This window comes from Condylostylus longicornis, unplaced genomic scaffold (genome assembly GCF_029603195.1).
Source record: "Condylostylus longicornis isolate FDR11 unplaced genomic scaffold, ASM2960319v2 ptg000028l, whole genome shotgun sequence".
NCBI classification, from domain to species: domain Eukaryota; kingdom Metazoa; phylum Arthropoda; class Insecta; order Diptera; family Dolichopodidae; genus Condylostylus; species Condylostylus longicornis.
In genome coordinates, this window is record NW_026577997.1 from 5,176,384 (window position 1) to 5,193,983 (window position 17,600).

Genomic DNA, 17,600 nt, shown 5'->3' on the forward strand with positions numbered 1-17,600 from the left:
AGATTTTAGTAAATTAAAATTAATTGAATTTAAAATTAAAAGAGAATTTTAATAGCAGTATAGAGATTTTATTAAATTCCATCTTAAAACACCCTGACTAATCAACACTTCAAGAAAAGTAACATTATCATATGAGATATTATTCAGTTACCTTCTATTACCAGGGTAACACCAGACCATTATTTTTTTTTTTAAATTTTTAATTCTCAAAAAACTTTATTATTGAAAATTATATAAATTCAATTAGAATTACACCCTAGTTATTAGCAAGAAAGGAATACTGCAATAACAAATGTAATTTTACACTTTAAATTGTAATATATTGGGTAATATTACAACACTTTGATGTAAAATTAAACAAAACATAATTTTTTAGACAAGTTTTACTCTTTATAGTTGTTTCAAATAAATTTTCGCTCTTGTTAACCTTACACTTTGCGTGAATGTATTTTGACGACTTCTTAAAACTACTTTTTAGAGACCAAAAATATCACTACTTAGAAATGTAAAATAATTCCTAAAAATAGGGTAAGTATTACCTATTTGTTGCCAGAACTAACTATAGTTTTCATATTTTCTGTTTTTTTTTTTTTCGTTAACATTAATATTTACGCTGACACAACAACTAAATTTCCTTTTCAATCCTTATTTATTTTATTTTAATTTTTTTTTTTTCATCTTTTTTAGGGTTGCTGTCTTGGGACGTGTCAGATTGTCATATTGATCTTGAAGATGAACTTAATACAATTACACAACATGCACCTGAGGGAGAGGAAGCAAGATACGGTAAGTACATGCTTTCTTTTTTTTTGTTTTTTTTTTTGTTATAGGTTTTCTTTTTATTATTATTATTATAAATTTTCTTGTATTAAGGATGAGAAATTATGTTATGAATATAAACTAAAAAAAAAAAAAAAATTTTTTTATGAAAAAATTTCGTTTATTTTTTAACGAATCGTGTTGAATAAATTTCATCTTGTATGGAAAAAGGAAAATAGTTTAGAAAAATTTTTAATGCAAGTCACCATGATTTTTGGTTTTTTTTTTGGCTTAAATATATTTTGTGTCTTACTGTGTTTTTAGCAAATATTTTCTTACATATATGCTTCGGTTATATGTAGTATACAAATTTATACCGTTATGTATTCCGAATAAAACTTTAAAGCCCACTGATTGTGCTTGATGAAGTTAATAATCCTTTGGAAAATTTCCTTTCGGAACAATTTCCTTTTAAAAAAATCTAAGAATTACAGCAGACCAATTATGAATTCTAATGTAAAAATTTTTGTTTTCTTTGAAAATACTTAATAGTTTTCATATGATTAGATGAAAATTAGCTAAACCAGATATTTTTTAGTGTATGGTCTCAAAATATAACAAAATATCGCACTGATTTAAGCAATTTAAGAAAATATGCAAAAAATAAATGAAAAATGTAGGATTTTCGGTATAATTCAAATTCTTTTTTAAAAATCTCTTAATTAATTTGTTATATCCAGGATGAACCATTAAATTTCTGAACTCTTACAATAACTCTAACATATAAATACAATTTTTCTAACAAAATTACAATCGACTACACTCAAATACAAAATTATTGCTCAGTTTTCAAAATTCACCTTTAATTAAGGCATTATGACACTCTCTCATTTTATTCTCAAATGATATCCTTGGATATCATTATGAATTGAAATTTTTTCAACTTTTAATTTTAAATTTATTTAATTTAAGATAAAGCTCAATTATAAAAATATAATAGATTCTCTTATTCAAAGCCTCCTTCTAAAATAAAAAACAAATATCCTAATAGTAATTTTTAAATGTTATATAAACGTAATTCATGTTTGTACATGTATGACATAAATACTTCATAAATCATAATATCCTTTACTATATATATTTAAATACATATATAATTGTTATAATATATATTTTATAACTATTATACACTATATACTTTTCAAATAGATTGTTATAATACAAAGTCTGTCTTCTATATAACAAATTATATTTTGCTATTTGAATTTATGCACAATTTCTCTATATGATACATTGTGTACATATAACATTTAAATTGCATGTATAAGAAAATGTTAAGTACATACTTCATTTACACTGCATATGCATTTTATATATTATATGAGTTTCTCTTTAACATCAGTTGGAAAAAAATTAAATGAGAAATGTATACGTATAACACGTATAAAAATAAAATAAGAAAATATATGAAAGAAAATTATTAATTTCCGGAACTTGTTTCGTTATTGAAATTTAATTTCAAAGATGTAATTTTATATATATACACATACATAGATATTGTAATAAAATTATAGCATGAAATAATATTATAGAAGAGTGAAATTTTTATATAAATTGTATGTAATTTTTGCCTTAAAGGTTTTTTAATTTTCGAAATGAATTTTATATTATATATAATATTAAAAGAGGAGAATTAAAAATGTAATTGTAATTACATTTTTTTTATTAAAATCAAAATAGACATCACTTTTCCCGTAGATTTTAATTAAATATACAGATCTTTAGAGTGCGACCCCATACTTAAAAAATAAATTAAAAAATTTAATTGCAAACAATATGCTCAATTAAGAAGCTAACATTAATTATTTATTAAATACTCTAAATTGAGCTTTAATTATTAATCTCTTAAAATTATTGTGACTGAAGGACTGTTTTAAATAATTAAAGATTTTTACAGAAAAATTCAAGGAACAAGCCAGCCGTAAAACTTGGTATAACTTATAACTCATTAAAATTTTGTTCTACATACACATACAATTAAGAATGGCAACTCTCATTTGAAACTCTCCAATAAAATCTCCAAAATACATTGACGCCATCTTCTACGTTTCGCCTAACAATTATGATTGCAAACTATTAAAAATTTTTAAAAAATTATTTTTATATTCTTTGTAAAATATTTTACTTTTTTAATTTTTAAACTAGTTTATGAAATCAATTGAATACATCAAGTTTAAATATTTTTTTTTCGAAAACAAATTAACAAATAAAACACTTGAATTTTCTAAAAAAAAATATTTTATTTTCAAAATCAATTTGCTTTTGATTTTAAAAATCATAAAGCACTATTTATATGAGTATACTTCATTTCTATATTTTGTTAAAATTGCAATAAATTGATTTTTCAATTAAAATTTAATTTCAAATAAAGTTTTCATTTTTTTTTTTTGATTTGATTTGAAGTTTATAGAAATATTTCAAAATTAAACTGTTTTTTGATATTTCCGAAATATTTTTATTATTTTGTAGAAAATAGAAATTTAATATTTTATTTTTTACCTTGAAAATATACAGTTAATATAACAGTTTTATAATTGTATAACAGTTTTGTATACAAAAAATTATTTTAAAATATCACATAACAAGTTCTCGAATATAAGAGAAATGAGTATTGGTATTGAGTATTCGAGTGGAAATAAAATTAAAAATGTCATGATATGAAATACAAAGTGAGTACATTAAATGAAATAGAAATTGAGAAAGCAATAGTTTTAAAGAATTTTAACAATTTTAAAATGTAAGAATATTTGAGCATGTTCTGTCAGTCTGTGACTTCAAATAAATTAACCTATTAAAATTACTACATGTGCAACAAATATAGTAAATGTAGTAATATACTTCAGTTTTATTTATGCTTTCAATATCATGCGAATGCTGCTGTCGTCGTTGCCAAATGTTAACATATCAATCTGTAATATGTATCGTTTTCAATGGCCTTATTATTTTCTTGCCGTAATATTTCGTATTCATTAACGCATTTACTTAAAATATACTCACTAAATAATATGTTAAGTGGAATAAATCGTGTTATATCTACCTTACAAGCTGCAATGCCCAAAACTTAACTTAATTGAACTTTACTACTGCTGAGAGTTAATGTTAGATTACAATTGATTGTGCGATTTTGTTTAATGAAGGTATAATATTAGTATTTGCGATAGAAAAATGAAAATGATTTTCATTGAATTGAGTACGTTTCATTTTAAAAAAATTAATGAATGCCAAAAAAATTACAATTTTAATTAAATTTTGGTAGTAGAACAAGAAAATAATTTGTTATATTGAATTTAATTAGCCTACTAAGGCTACTGAAATAGGAAATCCGACTCTGAATATAATTATAATTCATATAACAAGAAAATTATAATCTGAAAATTTAAGAATTTGAATAATTTAAAATTAAAAACAATTTCCGATTTATTTTTCAATTTTTAATTCAATTCGATTGAATATTCAAGAAATACGAAAATTAAAAAATATAAGTACATTAAGTTTTAATTACAGCGATATTTTATTTAAAAAAAAATAAAAAAAAATTAAAAAAATTTATGGTTAAATTTTTATTTCCTTTCAATTTAACTCTTGAATACTTTCATATTTTTTTTTTTCTTTTTTAATATTTTTCACTTTATTTAATTACTTTTTTACTTTATAAACAATGCACAACCATATAGATGTGTATATATATATATAACATTGCACATAAATACAATAAATTGTGTATAACAACTGAAAACTATGCATCATAAATCATACAACATGTACGAGCGCACACATAGTGTTTTTTTTTTTGTTTTTAGAGTGAAACCCAAAAATAATCAAACAAACAAGCGTATAATTTTAACTTTGCTTTATTTTTGTACTCTATATTTTGCATTCGCATACTTCATATTTCTTTAGGCTCTCAACTTTTTAAGGTCACTAAGAAACACTCTTAATAAGAATACACACTATGAGCTCATGTTATATATACATATATACAAATATAATAATATTTAAGTATATATAAATAAAATATGTGTGCTTAGTTTATATATATGTATATATATATAAAACAACAACCAACCACTACGATCACCTTTTTTTCTGCCACTTGTGTAACCTTCATTTCAATTAAAAGCACTTTTATAAAACAAAAAAAAAAAAATTCCACTGTGTTATACAATATTAACGTTAACAGAATCCAAATATGATGAAGGCAAAAAAGGAAAAGCAAAAGAAAAATAAACTTGCAAAATGGTTGTTATTTTCTTTAACATTTTTCTTTTTTTATTGCAATTTTTATTTTTATTTTTTAATTGTATTTCCACATACTTATGTGTGCAATGCATATAGTTCTTTAAAATAGCAAACTTTAAATAAAAGGAACAAAAAATATAATAAAACGCAAATTAACAGAAAGTAAAAAAAACAAAAAAATGTTTCTTTTTAGAATTTTCATTTAAAAAATAAAGAAATTTTAAAAATATTCTAATTAACTAAATTAAGTCTAATTGTTTATTGAAAAATCTATTTTTTTAGCTTAATCCAATACATAGACTTTTAAAAGTTTAATTGGATCTCCTGCATTCATAAAAAAAAAAAAACTCATATATGCCTTCGATTAATCTCAAATTCAATATGGGAATCAAGGTGTTCTGAAATTAGTTTAATTCAATATTATTTTGTTTGGGAGCACAAGAAACTATCGAAACCTTATTTATGAAATTCAAACAAAACACAAATTTTTCATATAAAGTCCCTAAAAATCTACAATTTAATTAGAACAAGTAATTTTTGCCAAAAAAATTCTAGTTCCTTGAATTAATTCTATTGCTATTAAAAATTTAGTACTTACTAAATTTGAAAACTGACGTATAAATTACTCGTATACAATGGAATATGACTTACTGCAATTTTTAAAAAACCCCAAACACCGAAATATTATTAGCGACATCTATAACTGAAGTAATTCTTTTCCTGGTGCTTTGATTTAATTCTATTTCTAATGAAAATTTATTACTCACTAGATTTAATAGCTGGCAAAAAGTACTATCGAATTTTTAAAAACCCCAAACACTGAAAGATTATTAGCGACATCTATTGCCGAAAGGTAGAATTATTTTCATTAGAATTTTAATAATCTTGTATTCTTGCACATTAGGTAAATTCCTCAAAACGATATCAGTCACAAATTCAGTCTCTTCATCACTTTAGTTTTTTCCGATTTTTCCATATTCATTTAAAAGGAAAATGCACTTTTCCTTACTTCAATTTTTCATTGAAATTTAGTATTAAAAAGCAATACATTCTATGTTTTTTTTATTCTTTTTTCTTTTCTTGTGATTATACAAAATGCAAGCAAACATTGCAATTGCAATCAAACATTATATATGAGTAAAAAAAAGTATATACAACCATAAAACCATATAAGTAATATATAGGGTATTAAGAGGAAAACTCTGATTTTCATGTTAAAACCGTGAAATTTCTTTAGTAAGTTTTTTTTTTTTAAATGAAAAAAGAAAAACAATAATCAAAAATAAACATTATAAATTTTTTTTTTGCTTTTTTGTTAATTTTTGTTTTTTTTTTTTTGAAAATGAAAATTAGTTGAATCGAAAGAGATTCCTCATTATGTAATAGTTGGCTGCTGTATAACTCTTTGACATTATAAAAAATATTAAATATTCTTGGAATTTGTAAATGTTTTCATAACTTTTATATAGTTAGTTAATTATAATTTTTTTTTTTGTTATATAACAAAAATTTAATTAGGAATTTAATTGAAATTTATTAGCAAATATGATTTTCTATGATTTAAGATACAAATTCTAAGAAAGATTCTAACAAATTTTTGAAAAAACACGTGTATTTTTAACGTGACTTTGATAGTAGTGAGGAAAGTGTGCAATTTCTTTTACACGTTAGGAGGCGTAAAGCGAAATCGCTTAGAATACTTAACGAATAAAATTTCAGTTACATAATAATACAATAATATTTTCAAATTTATATTGAATATTTAAAAAAAGGTGAGCATGAAATTTAGGTGGACTATAACACTCAAACATATACATATTCTGCCTTTAGTTTGTATATCCTACCTTGTATAAAGCATGGGACACAAAACTATAACAACATAAAATTGTTTTGATATTCAAAATGTTATTCCAATCTTGTTCAAATTTAACTATTTTTAAAAGAAAAATATATTTTCTAGAAAAAGAAAATAACTATGGTACATTAACTACATCGTTTCCATACAATTATTTTTAAACAACAATATAGTCATTGTATTCTTACATTCAATTATTCCATCATAAGTATTCCATTACGAAAAAATAAAAAAACTATTCAAAAACTGCTCTTATTAAAAATAAAATAGAAAATATTCTTTATTCGTACCATATACAAAATTATTAAAGGTATGTACTGTATAACTATACGGCAAAAACGTAAAAGTGCTTAAGTCAAATAAGTGCACAATCTCGAAATATAGCTAATAGTACCATAAATTTTTGTTTTCTATTTTATAAACAGAAAAAATTCGTTCAAATCAAATTATAGTGATAAAAAAACGTCTCTCTAAAAATTTGACTAAGTCGAAAATCTTCTCAAATTTGAAAGATTGAAACAGACTTTAATATAAATTAACAATCATGTTATAATATAACAGAATATTTATAATGATATAATAGTAAAATTTAAGTAAATAAAAAATAAAATAGTTAATATTAAATATTAATTATAAAATTCTTCATTAATTTATAACCATTAATTTTGACTTAGGCAATTTTACCTCTTTTCGATATTATAAAAATTTTTCTAGCATATTAAATATATGTATATTCTCCAAATTTTTATTTTGTTCACAAAAATTTTTTAACTTATACATACATTCGTATATGTATATGGAATTTTATTAACACTACATGAGCAATTATTATTATACTAAAATGTTCATCGAAGCATATATAGCCCTTGAGTACCATATTCAACTATTGAGAAATATGTATATTTAGATATAGACTATATACATATATATAATTTTAACAAAATGTTATCTATATATATTTTAAAAATATAATATAATACATGCACATACTCTTGTCCCCTTAAGTATAAAATGTACAAAAAAACTAAAAGGAAAAAGAAGCAATTTTCTAACAATTGAATTACTCTTAAATGTCCTTAAATTCCATTTATATTGAAATTTATATTGAATTTGAATACATAGTTTATTTAAATATATTATTTATAGTTATTTATATATGCACCATAAATAATTGTGGAAAAAATTTGTAAAATTAAATTAATGGCATTTTTATAAAATATTATTCACATTTTCCCAATGGTAATAATAAAAAAATTATTACTTTTTATTATAATTTTATATAATTTAAATAAATTCCTTTAATAAATTATACACTGTCCTATATACGATAAATTACAACAAAAAAACATTTATACAAATTAATAATAAAAATAATTTAATTAAATGTTTTGTTAGGTCAACAATTTTAATAATCAATTTTTTTAAATATTTAATACTCGTATTGCAATTATTATACACAATAGTTAATATTCATTAGTATTTTGATATTATTTCTATTAATTAATTAAGTAAAAATTACTTGAAATTTTTTAATTTATTGAATAACTATTATTCAAAATTAATTCGAAATTGTGTATATTGTATAAAAATAATATAAATTCTCTTCAATTATTCGTATTTAATCAAATAAATTTTAGTTTTCTATAAAAATAATTTTATATAAATTATTGAAACTTTGACAAACTGAGTAGTATGTTCATTTTATGATTTCCCAATTTAATAGCTATCAAATCTTCAAATCAACTATTCAATAGAATTTGCGGGCCTCATCAAATTATGTAAATAATATTTCAATTGGAGCCCAAATGTGCAGTCCTTTAAGTTATTAATTTAATTCCGATATAAATAGGAATATAAAAATTACTTAACCTATTTTCAATCTCAATATATTTAATATCATTTGCATTAAATCTAATTAAATATGGTAACTAGGATTAAAAACTATTTACATTGATGATCAACAAAATTCTAAATAGAAGATCAAAATCATTTAAATACATAAATCATTAATAAAATAATAAACACAAAATTTAAATATTAAAGAAAAACAAAGTCTTCAAAAACTCTTTTGTCTATCTTTTAAAATTAATTTCATAAATTTAATTCCTATGACATTTACACTAAATAAACAAAAAAGCAAATTTTTAGTAAAATTTTTTAAATTTTCTCTTTTTAAATTCCAAAAGTTTTTACTATACCTTTAAGGAAAACAATATAAAAAAAAAATTTTTTTTTAAATTTCTATTTCAATATTGAATTTTAGCCCAATTACTTTACACTAAATTCCCCAATATAAAAATATAAATACAACTTTATTACTCGTACGTACTACAAGATTATATTAAATAGGATCTTATTAGATATTGTTTGTAAAAACTTATAGTTAGAGAAAAAAAAATACAAGCAAAAAAGAAAAAGAAAATTTATTCAAAAAATGTCTGATTTATGTCAGACCTGTAATGTCCTTTTTCTAAATATATTATACTTAAAGAAATAAATATACAGACATGTCACCTATATAACCTTAAATAGGATTGTAATTTGAATACATTAGTTTTTTGTACATGATACATAGATATTATTATTATATACATATGCTTGGTATAGACTTAAAAAATTTTAACATAAAGAAAATTTAGAACAATAATTTAAAATTATACAAGAATACACATATACATTGATATACATATATTATCATATGCATATACACCTACATATTTAAAATAAAATATGCTTTAAAATTTGTTTTTTCTCATATTGAATTTAAATTTTATTTTAAATAAAAAAATAATAAAATAAAACAAATGGAAATAAAATTTAAATCGAACATGTCACCAATTAACCAGAATTTTTTTTTTTCGACCTGTTTTTTTTTTCTGGTCCTGCGAAATACAAAATTGTTAAAAAAATTTTTTTATAGAAAAAAAATATGTGTATAAAATTGAAACAATTGAAATCAATTTTCAATTAAAATACAAGTAAACGAAATTTTAATTTTAAAATCAAACAGAATAATAAAAAAAACAAAAATATTATACATTTTATATTGATGTTTGTCACTAGTATATGTTGGTGTATTCATATATGTAGATACTATAAAAAAATTTTATACAAAAACTATGTTGCAGAAAATGCATATTGTTTTATTTTCAATTTTTGTGACAATGTAAATGAAAATCGGATAATTTTTAAACAAAAGGAAGAAAAACAATATAAAAAGCTTATATAACAATCACATATGTACATATTTGTATTTAATAAGGAAGAATTGCATATTTTTAGGCAAAAACGTATATTGTATTATGCATAACAATAAAATCACACCATATCCTTTATATTATTTTCAATATTGCTTTTTAAATTTTCGAATAACGAATTAAAAAATTCATTATTCGGTTTTTACCTCTTGAAATGATTTTAAGCTTGTGCGTACACAATATACTTTTAATATATGTACATAATTATGTATATGAAAATATTCATAAAATGTTTATTAATTAATTTTTTCCTCTATTTCGTATATTTATAAATATTTACGATTATATGAACAAAATCAATTTAAATTTTTATATTTTAAAACAAAGCAGTAAATTTTATAAATTTTCAATCATATATTACCATTTGTATTATATTCGTATTCAATTATCTGCTTGAACACTTATAATTACAATATTGAACTAAAAGAAAAGAGCTATAATATTTGCTATAAAAAAAATTTAATTTATTGTTACTTCAATACCTCAAATTACAAGTTATATCCTATACGAGGGTCACTATTTATATTTCGGGTCTAGCAATAAAAAACAAACATTTATCATTGGAAATGGTTTTATTGTTTTTCAAAATATTCCCCATGAAGATCAATACACTTTTGCATGCGCTGAAACCAATTTTCGTAGCACTTTTTCCACTCCGATTGAGACACCTCCAAAACATGGTTTTTGAACGCATCGACTGCTTCTTCAGGTGTTGAAAATCGTTGCCCACACATTTTTTTTTTGATGTGAGGGAATAAGAAGAAGTCATTGGGTGTTAAATCAGGACTGTACGGCGGATGACCCATCAATTCGACATTTTGAGTGCTCAAATAGTCCATTATTTCAGCTGATTTGTAAGAGCTTGCATTGTCATGATGAAGAATGATTCGCCGGCGCTGTGACTATCTTATATATCTTATATATCTTATGTCACTGTAAACAAAACAATTCGCGCTCGAATGACAAAACGTTCTGAGTGAAGTTGTCCTAAAAAATGTCAAACTTTCCAATGGAAGTGTCAGATTGCACCTGGCAGCACTAGTATTGCCAGGACCCGAAATATAAATAGTGACCTACGTATGATAAACGAATCTTTTCACTGAGCTTGAAGTAGTTGATCTATAAAAGAAGAGACTGTTTGTATTGGACCTCGCTGGTCAATATGACGTCTATTCAAAATATTTCTTCGGAAAAGTTGCTCTATAGGCGAAATGCTGGAGGCATGTATAAAAAATTTATTTAGTTCATATAAAAAAAAATATTAAAACAGAATTATTTGTTTAATTTATTTAAAAGAAAAAACTTTTTAAATAAATATTTATTTTTCTTAAAATAATAATAATTATAATTATAATAATAAAAATGCTGCTTATTAAAATATTGTAATTCAAGTGTTTTTATTTAAAAGAACAGCATACAATGTCATCTAACAATATTTTTATAGCCCATTATTATTTCAAATATAAAATATAAAAATTATATAATAAAATAAAAAAAATGTGCATTTACTTACACATTATTCTGACACATATAGAAGAGTAAAAAAAAATTCGCCTACAACTATCGGCCGAGAAGAGGATTAAAATAAATTAATATAATTGCACGTATATAAATGACAAATACACACAAACAAATATATTATTATTATTATGTACATGCCTCTCTGTACACGCGTTTTAATTATAATTAAGTATCATCATAAAATCAAGATAATTAGCTTCAATTTCCTTTTTTTTTTTTCTCTCTGTTTTTGTTAACCATGTCGTCATAATTCTACCATAAGAATAGAACAAGTACTCTTATACTATATTAAACTCACGTACCTAAATATAAAATTCATATATATAAAATATATTTATATAAATAATATAGAAAATGGAAAAGAAAAGGAAAGAAAAAAGTAAAAAAAAGAAAAACTAATTAAAATCTAAATGCAATTCAACCACAAATATAATTGGTAGAGAGCAAAAATAAAATTAAAAACAGAACAAAAGTTGAAAAAAAAATCTTTTATATACGTATGTATATATAGTATACAAAAATAAAAAATAATAAAAAATGGAGAATAAAACTATAAAAATAATAAAATAAAAAATAATATTTAAAACGCATACTTTAGAATGAAATTTATTAAAATGTTAAGAGCATATTCATTCTGTGTATCCTGTGCACAAATTATGTACCTGTATTAATATAGACTTATCATTATATGTATGTCATTTTACAATATTATAAAATTTACTTGACATTCTTATATTTTAAACCACATGTATGGATATAAAATTTCATAGACGTTTGTTTATTCATTATAACGGTATTACTTTAACACTAGAAAATAGGTTTTAGCTTTAAGGTATTTAAAGTACGCGGTACATAATCGTTACTTCTTAATACCAATCTACAGCAATACACATTAACCGTCTTACAGCAATAGTCATTTGCATAAAAATTATTTTGCATTTCTTTTATTTATTTTTTTGATTGACGTCTTTTAAACGAGAATTTCGAACTTTCAAAGCTTTTTCGAAATCAGATCTTCCATGAAATAAATCTTATCACGTTCTTGATCAGCCAGTATAATTTTTGAAAGTTTTACGAATTCGACAAGTAATATCGATATAATAACGGATGGCTAATCTGAAATTTCATCCCTTAATCCTTTTAAAATCATTAACAAAATTTTGTTTTAAACACGTTGTCAAATTGCGTTCTGGACAAAATGAATATTAGAGGTTCTCGATAAAATAAATAAAGGGAAATCGAAAGGGATGATGAGTATAAATCAGATTCGTAAAACAATACCAGTTCATATTAAAGCATACATATAGCTTCAAATTTTTGTTCAAATATCAAAATTTTCTGAAATTTTTGCACTTCAAAAACAAACATAATTTGTATTCCATATTGAATAGAAGTGTGCACGTTATTCATATTTATTTTAGGAACGTTATACTTATTCATATAGGAGAAATTTTTTTTGAAACATTACAAACTAATTTAATTTTAGTATTTGCATTTAATATATAACACAGCATAGTATATATGTACTTAGTTAAATTGAAGATCTTTTAAAATTTTTATTAATGTTATTCCAAAAGAGTACAAATTTCTTCGAGATATTTCTTATGTAATTTTTTTTTTTAAATATTTTTTTCTAAAGATAATTTTTGAATTATCAATTTATTTATTTACAGGCGAACGGCTTATACAATATGCAAGTGAAAATTTAGTTACTGAAATATTAATTCATCCCCAATATAATACTCTTATACAATGTATGAGAAATTTATTGAGTAGTTTTACACGACACAGACATATAATACATTCTGGCTATACTTTTTCTGGAAATGGTTCATGGATATTGCAGGTATATGATAGCTAATAAGAATATTAAATAATATTCAGTTTGCTTTTCCTTTTTTAAAATATTTTTGAAAATTGTAGGATGCAACTTTTTCTATGGCTGATTTTGCTGAAGCCTTTCAAGAACATGAAGTTCAACGAGTTCTCCGAGCTTATCCCGATACAATCACGATGAATATTCATTGTGCTGATGTAGGATTATGGTCTGTTTTGCCAGATAAACCATACACAAAATTATGTAAAATTCGTATCAATCCGACTGATGTCTTAGATACCAGCAATGAAAAAATTAATGAATTTATTGGTAAATATTACAGATATAGTTTAATCAAAATGTTGATAAAAAAAAAATTCTTTTCCCTGTTAAAATTATTGTTTTAAAAATTTTAGACTACTTAGGACCAATGTTGGTTCCAGCTGCACTGAATGATTTATTGGAAACGTCAGATGTAGTTGGAAATATACGATTTAGTCATCCTACTTTATATGTCTTCCCCGGTGGTCAAGGTGATGCCGCATTATTTGGAATAAATGGATTTAATATGTTAGGTAAAATTAAAATTATTTTTATAACTAAATTTTTTAATAAAACTTTGTTTTAGTTGACGGTGGGTTTAATAGAAAAGCTTGTTTTTGGGATTTTGTACGACATTTAGATAGATTAGATGCAGTATTAATGACCAGGATTAATAATTGTAACATAGGTGGTATGAGTGCTGTTATTGAACGCAAGCAAGGGGAGCATGTGTATCCACAAATTGGTCATTTTTTTAGCAATGTACCTGAAAGAAAAGGCAGTTTACCTAGTCCTGACGGTGACAAAGATAAGGATCCATTAATGATAGAATTAATTGAAAGGGGACATCACTTGGTTAGTAATTTAAGAAATTTAAATTTGAGGCCCCAAGTTTGTTACCGGGACTCCGAACCAATTAATTTGTACCATAAAGTAGGTCATGGTACACTGGATATGTATGTAATTAGCCCATCAAAAGACTCAAAAGAAGTGAGAGATTTTTTGCAAAAATGGCATACTAATGATAGCAAACTTTTTACATCTAAAGATTCAAAAGAATTTAATTTTCCGCTTCAAAATTTAGTGTCAATTTGTGCGATGCTTGTATGGCAACCAGCAAATCCTGAAGATACAATCACTAGAATTCTTTTTCCAGGAAGTACACCAGACTTTAAAATTATTGAAGGTCTTGAAAGAATCAAACATTTAGAATTTATGAAACATCCTATATGTACAGCAAAAAGTTTGGCTCCAGTGATGCAAACGGCGCCTGCAAGTAAAAGATATGTCAAAGCAACTCCATTAGAAAAAGCGATTCCCGAGCCAATCCTTCCGTCCAAGACCGTTAAGCCAATGCCAACGTCTGATTATAAAACTAAAGTCATTCAACAAGACAATAAAACCAAAGAATCTGAAGCGGAAATAATTCCAACTACGATTGAAGAAAAACCGTTGAAGCCAATAGAGGACCAACCAATCAAGGATGGTTTAAATGGGGAAATAGATCAAAAATCTGATGAACAAATTGACGACAACAAACAAGCCGACATGAAAGAATCTGAAGAAATATCTGACGAAATAGACAACAAAATAGCTACTGAAAAGAAAGTGGAAGTTGTCATTGTTAAGCCGCAGGCACAAGAACAAACCAAAAAAGAAGAAATAGAAATAAAGCAAAAGCAAAAAATGAAAACTGAAAAACCAAGAGCAGAGGTAAAACCGGTTGTAAGATCTCGAATAGATACGAAGCCTCCAAAGTCAATGGAAAGAAAAAGTCTTAAAAAAGATATCTCTAGTGAAAAAAAGTCTTCTCCAACGTCTACCCCTCAAAAAAAAGAAGTAGCCAAAAAGGATCATCGTGAAGTAAAATCTAAAGTTATGTCAAGAATCACAAAATCAAGCCCAAGTGGAACACCCGCAAAAAGTGCTAAAGATGCTAATAATCGAAAAGTTTTAGAATCTAAGCAGAAAGCGTCCACTAAAACTCATCGTGAGTTTACATCCAAAACTTCTGACAAAAGGGAAACTAAAGTTGAACGCAAACCGATTTCTAGACGCCCCCGTGCAACATCACCAACGAAGACACCTGGCAGTCCTATAAAATCGATGAAACCAAAATCAGCAAAATCTCGAATCGAAAAAGGAGGTACTACAACCACGGATTCAAGTCTGGTATCTACTCCCAGTGCGGATGAAGTAATTGGAAGTAAAAAAATTCAAGAAATCGAACAGCACGAAATTGACGCAATCAAACAACGCGAGTTGGATGATCTCAAAGAAGAACAAGAAGTGGTGAGAGAAATAGAAGCTGTTTTCAATCGCGATGAGCAAAAAAAAAAAGATATTAAATTAGACCACAGGGAAGTTTCAAAACAAGATAGTCAAACGGAAGCTGAGGAGGAAGAAGAATATTTAATTATAGAAAAAGAAGAAGTAGAACAATATACAGAGGATTCCGTTAACGATCAAGAAAGTAGTCTTACAAAAGAAGAGGAAATGCAAAAACACCAAAGAGACTCGCAAGAATCTGAAAAAAAAAGAAAAACCAGTGCTGAAGAAGAAATTGAAGCTGCAATTAAAAAAGCTGAAGCCGAGGAAAAAGGAGAATTTAAAGAAGATGAGCATGAAAAAGATGAAGATGAGTCAGGAAAAGAAGGTAAAATATATGATAAGAAAGTAGATGAACCTGATGACGAAATGCAACCAGACTCCATAGAGGAAAAAGTAATTTTAACATCTCATGAAAAAACAGAAATCAAAGCTGAGGTTCAAGAAATAATATCCTCAGCAAAAGAAATAGTTAAAGCTAAAACAGAAGAAACCGTAAAAACTGAAGAAATATCTTCGCCTACACCAGAAGAGAAAATTAGCTCAGCAAAAAAAACTTCTGATACAAAGGATGAAATTCTTGAAGTACCTGAAGCAAAAGAAATAAACTTACAAGAAAGTTTGCCAGAAGAAAAATTCTCAGCTACAATCGAGTCAGGTGCGACGACCGCACCCACACTACCTGAGGATGAACGCATACCCTTGGATGAAATTAAAGAAGACTTAGTTATAGAAGAAAAATATGTTAAGGAGGAAACTAAAGAAGTTGAAGTACCAATTTCTCCACCTAAGCCTACTATTATCGAACATGAAGATCGAATTTTACCTACTAAAATGCAATTTGACATGCAATCAAATCTTCTTCGAGATATTGTTAAAACACCAGATGAAGTTGCTGATTTACCAGTTCATGAAGAAGCCGAAATTACCTATGAAGATGATGGTAGTGAAATTAAAAAAAAACCAGAAACAAAAGATGAGGGGAAATCGGTTAGCCTTAAGGAAGAAGAAACTAAAGAAGAGAAGGAAGTAGAAGATGTCGCTGTAGATGTAGCGAAAACTGGAGAAGAGGTAAGAGGAAATTGTTAATTAAATAAATTAAAACGCTTTTCTAAAATTTTTAATAACAATTTTTTTTAGGACCAAGCAGTAGTAGAAGATCAACCTGAAAAGCTTGTTGAGGTACAAGAAGTTCAATTGGAAGTGGAGAAAACTGTTTCAACTCCAGTTGATGTTGCAGAAGAAAAAGTTGTTCCTGAAGCCATTGAAGGAGAAGAAATAGATGATTCTCTGGAAGAAAGAAGAACAGTCACTATTCCGAAAACGGAAAGCTTGCATTTAGACCTTAAAGAAATATCGACTCCAGCAGAAAATGCGAAAGTTGATGTTGAAAAAACGGTTTCTTCACCAGTTGAAACAGCTCCTGTGTCTCTAATTGATTCTAAGAATGTAGAAGGCGAAGAAATTGATGATTCAATCGATGACAAATTACATCCCATTATTGATAAATCAGAAACTGAAGCAAAAGAAAAGATAATACTAGAAGAAATAAGTGTTCAAAAAGTAGTAGAAATGCAAGATATCAGCGAGAAGGAACCGCTTTCACGTGAAGCAAGTGCAGCTACTTCAGAAGACGAAATTCCTGAACCGTTAAAAACAACCGGTAAGTCTGCTGAAGTTATGAAAAGAAAAAGTTCTGCTTCTGCCGAAAGCCCAACGACTG

General features: G+C 25.0%; 1 protein-coding gene across 1 annotated transcript in view; it reads left to right on the top strand.

Annotated features, from left to right (window-relative positions):
• Positions 1-687: 687 nt before the first annotated feature.
• LOC129607645 (microtubule-associated protein futsch) overlaps positions 688-17,600 on the top strand; it is a 31,886-nt gene continuing 14,973 nt past the window's right edge. Inside the window, exons 1-6 of the mRNA XM_055518780.1 lie at positions 688-786; positions 13,365-13,537; positions 13,615-13,837; positions 13,924-14,082; positions 14,136-16,948; positions 17,018-17,540. Of these exons, the coding sequence (XP_055374755.1) occupies positions 13,448-13,537; positions 13,615-13,837; positions 13,924-14,082; positions 14,136-16,948; positions 17,018-17,540 (3,808 nt within the window). The 5' untranslated portion in view covers positions 688-786; positions 13,365-13,447. The remainder of the gene's footprint in view (positions 787-13,364; positions 13,538-13,614; positions 13,838-13,923; positions 14,083-14,135; positions 16,949-17,017; positions 17,541-17,600) is intronic.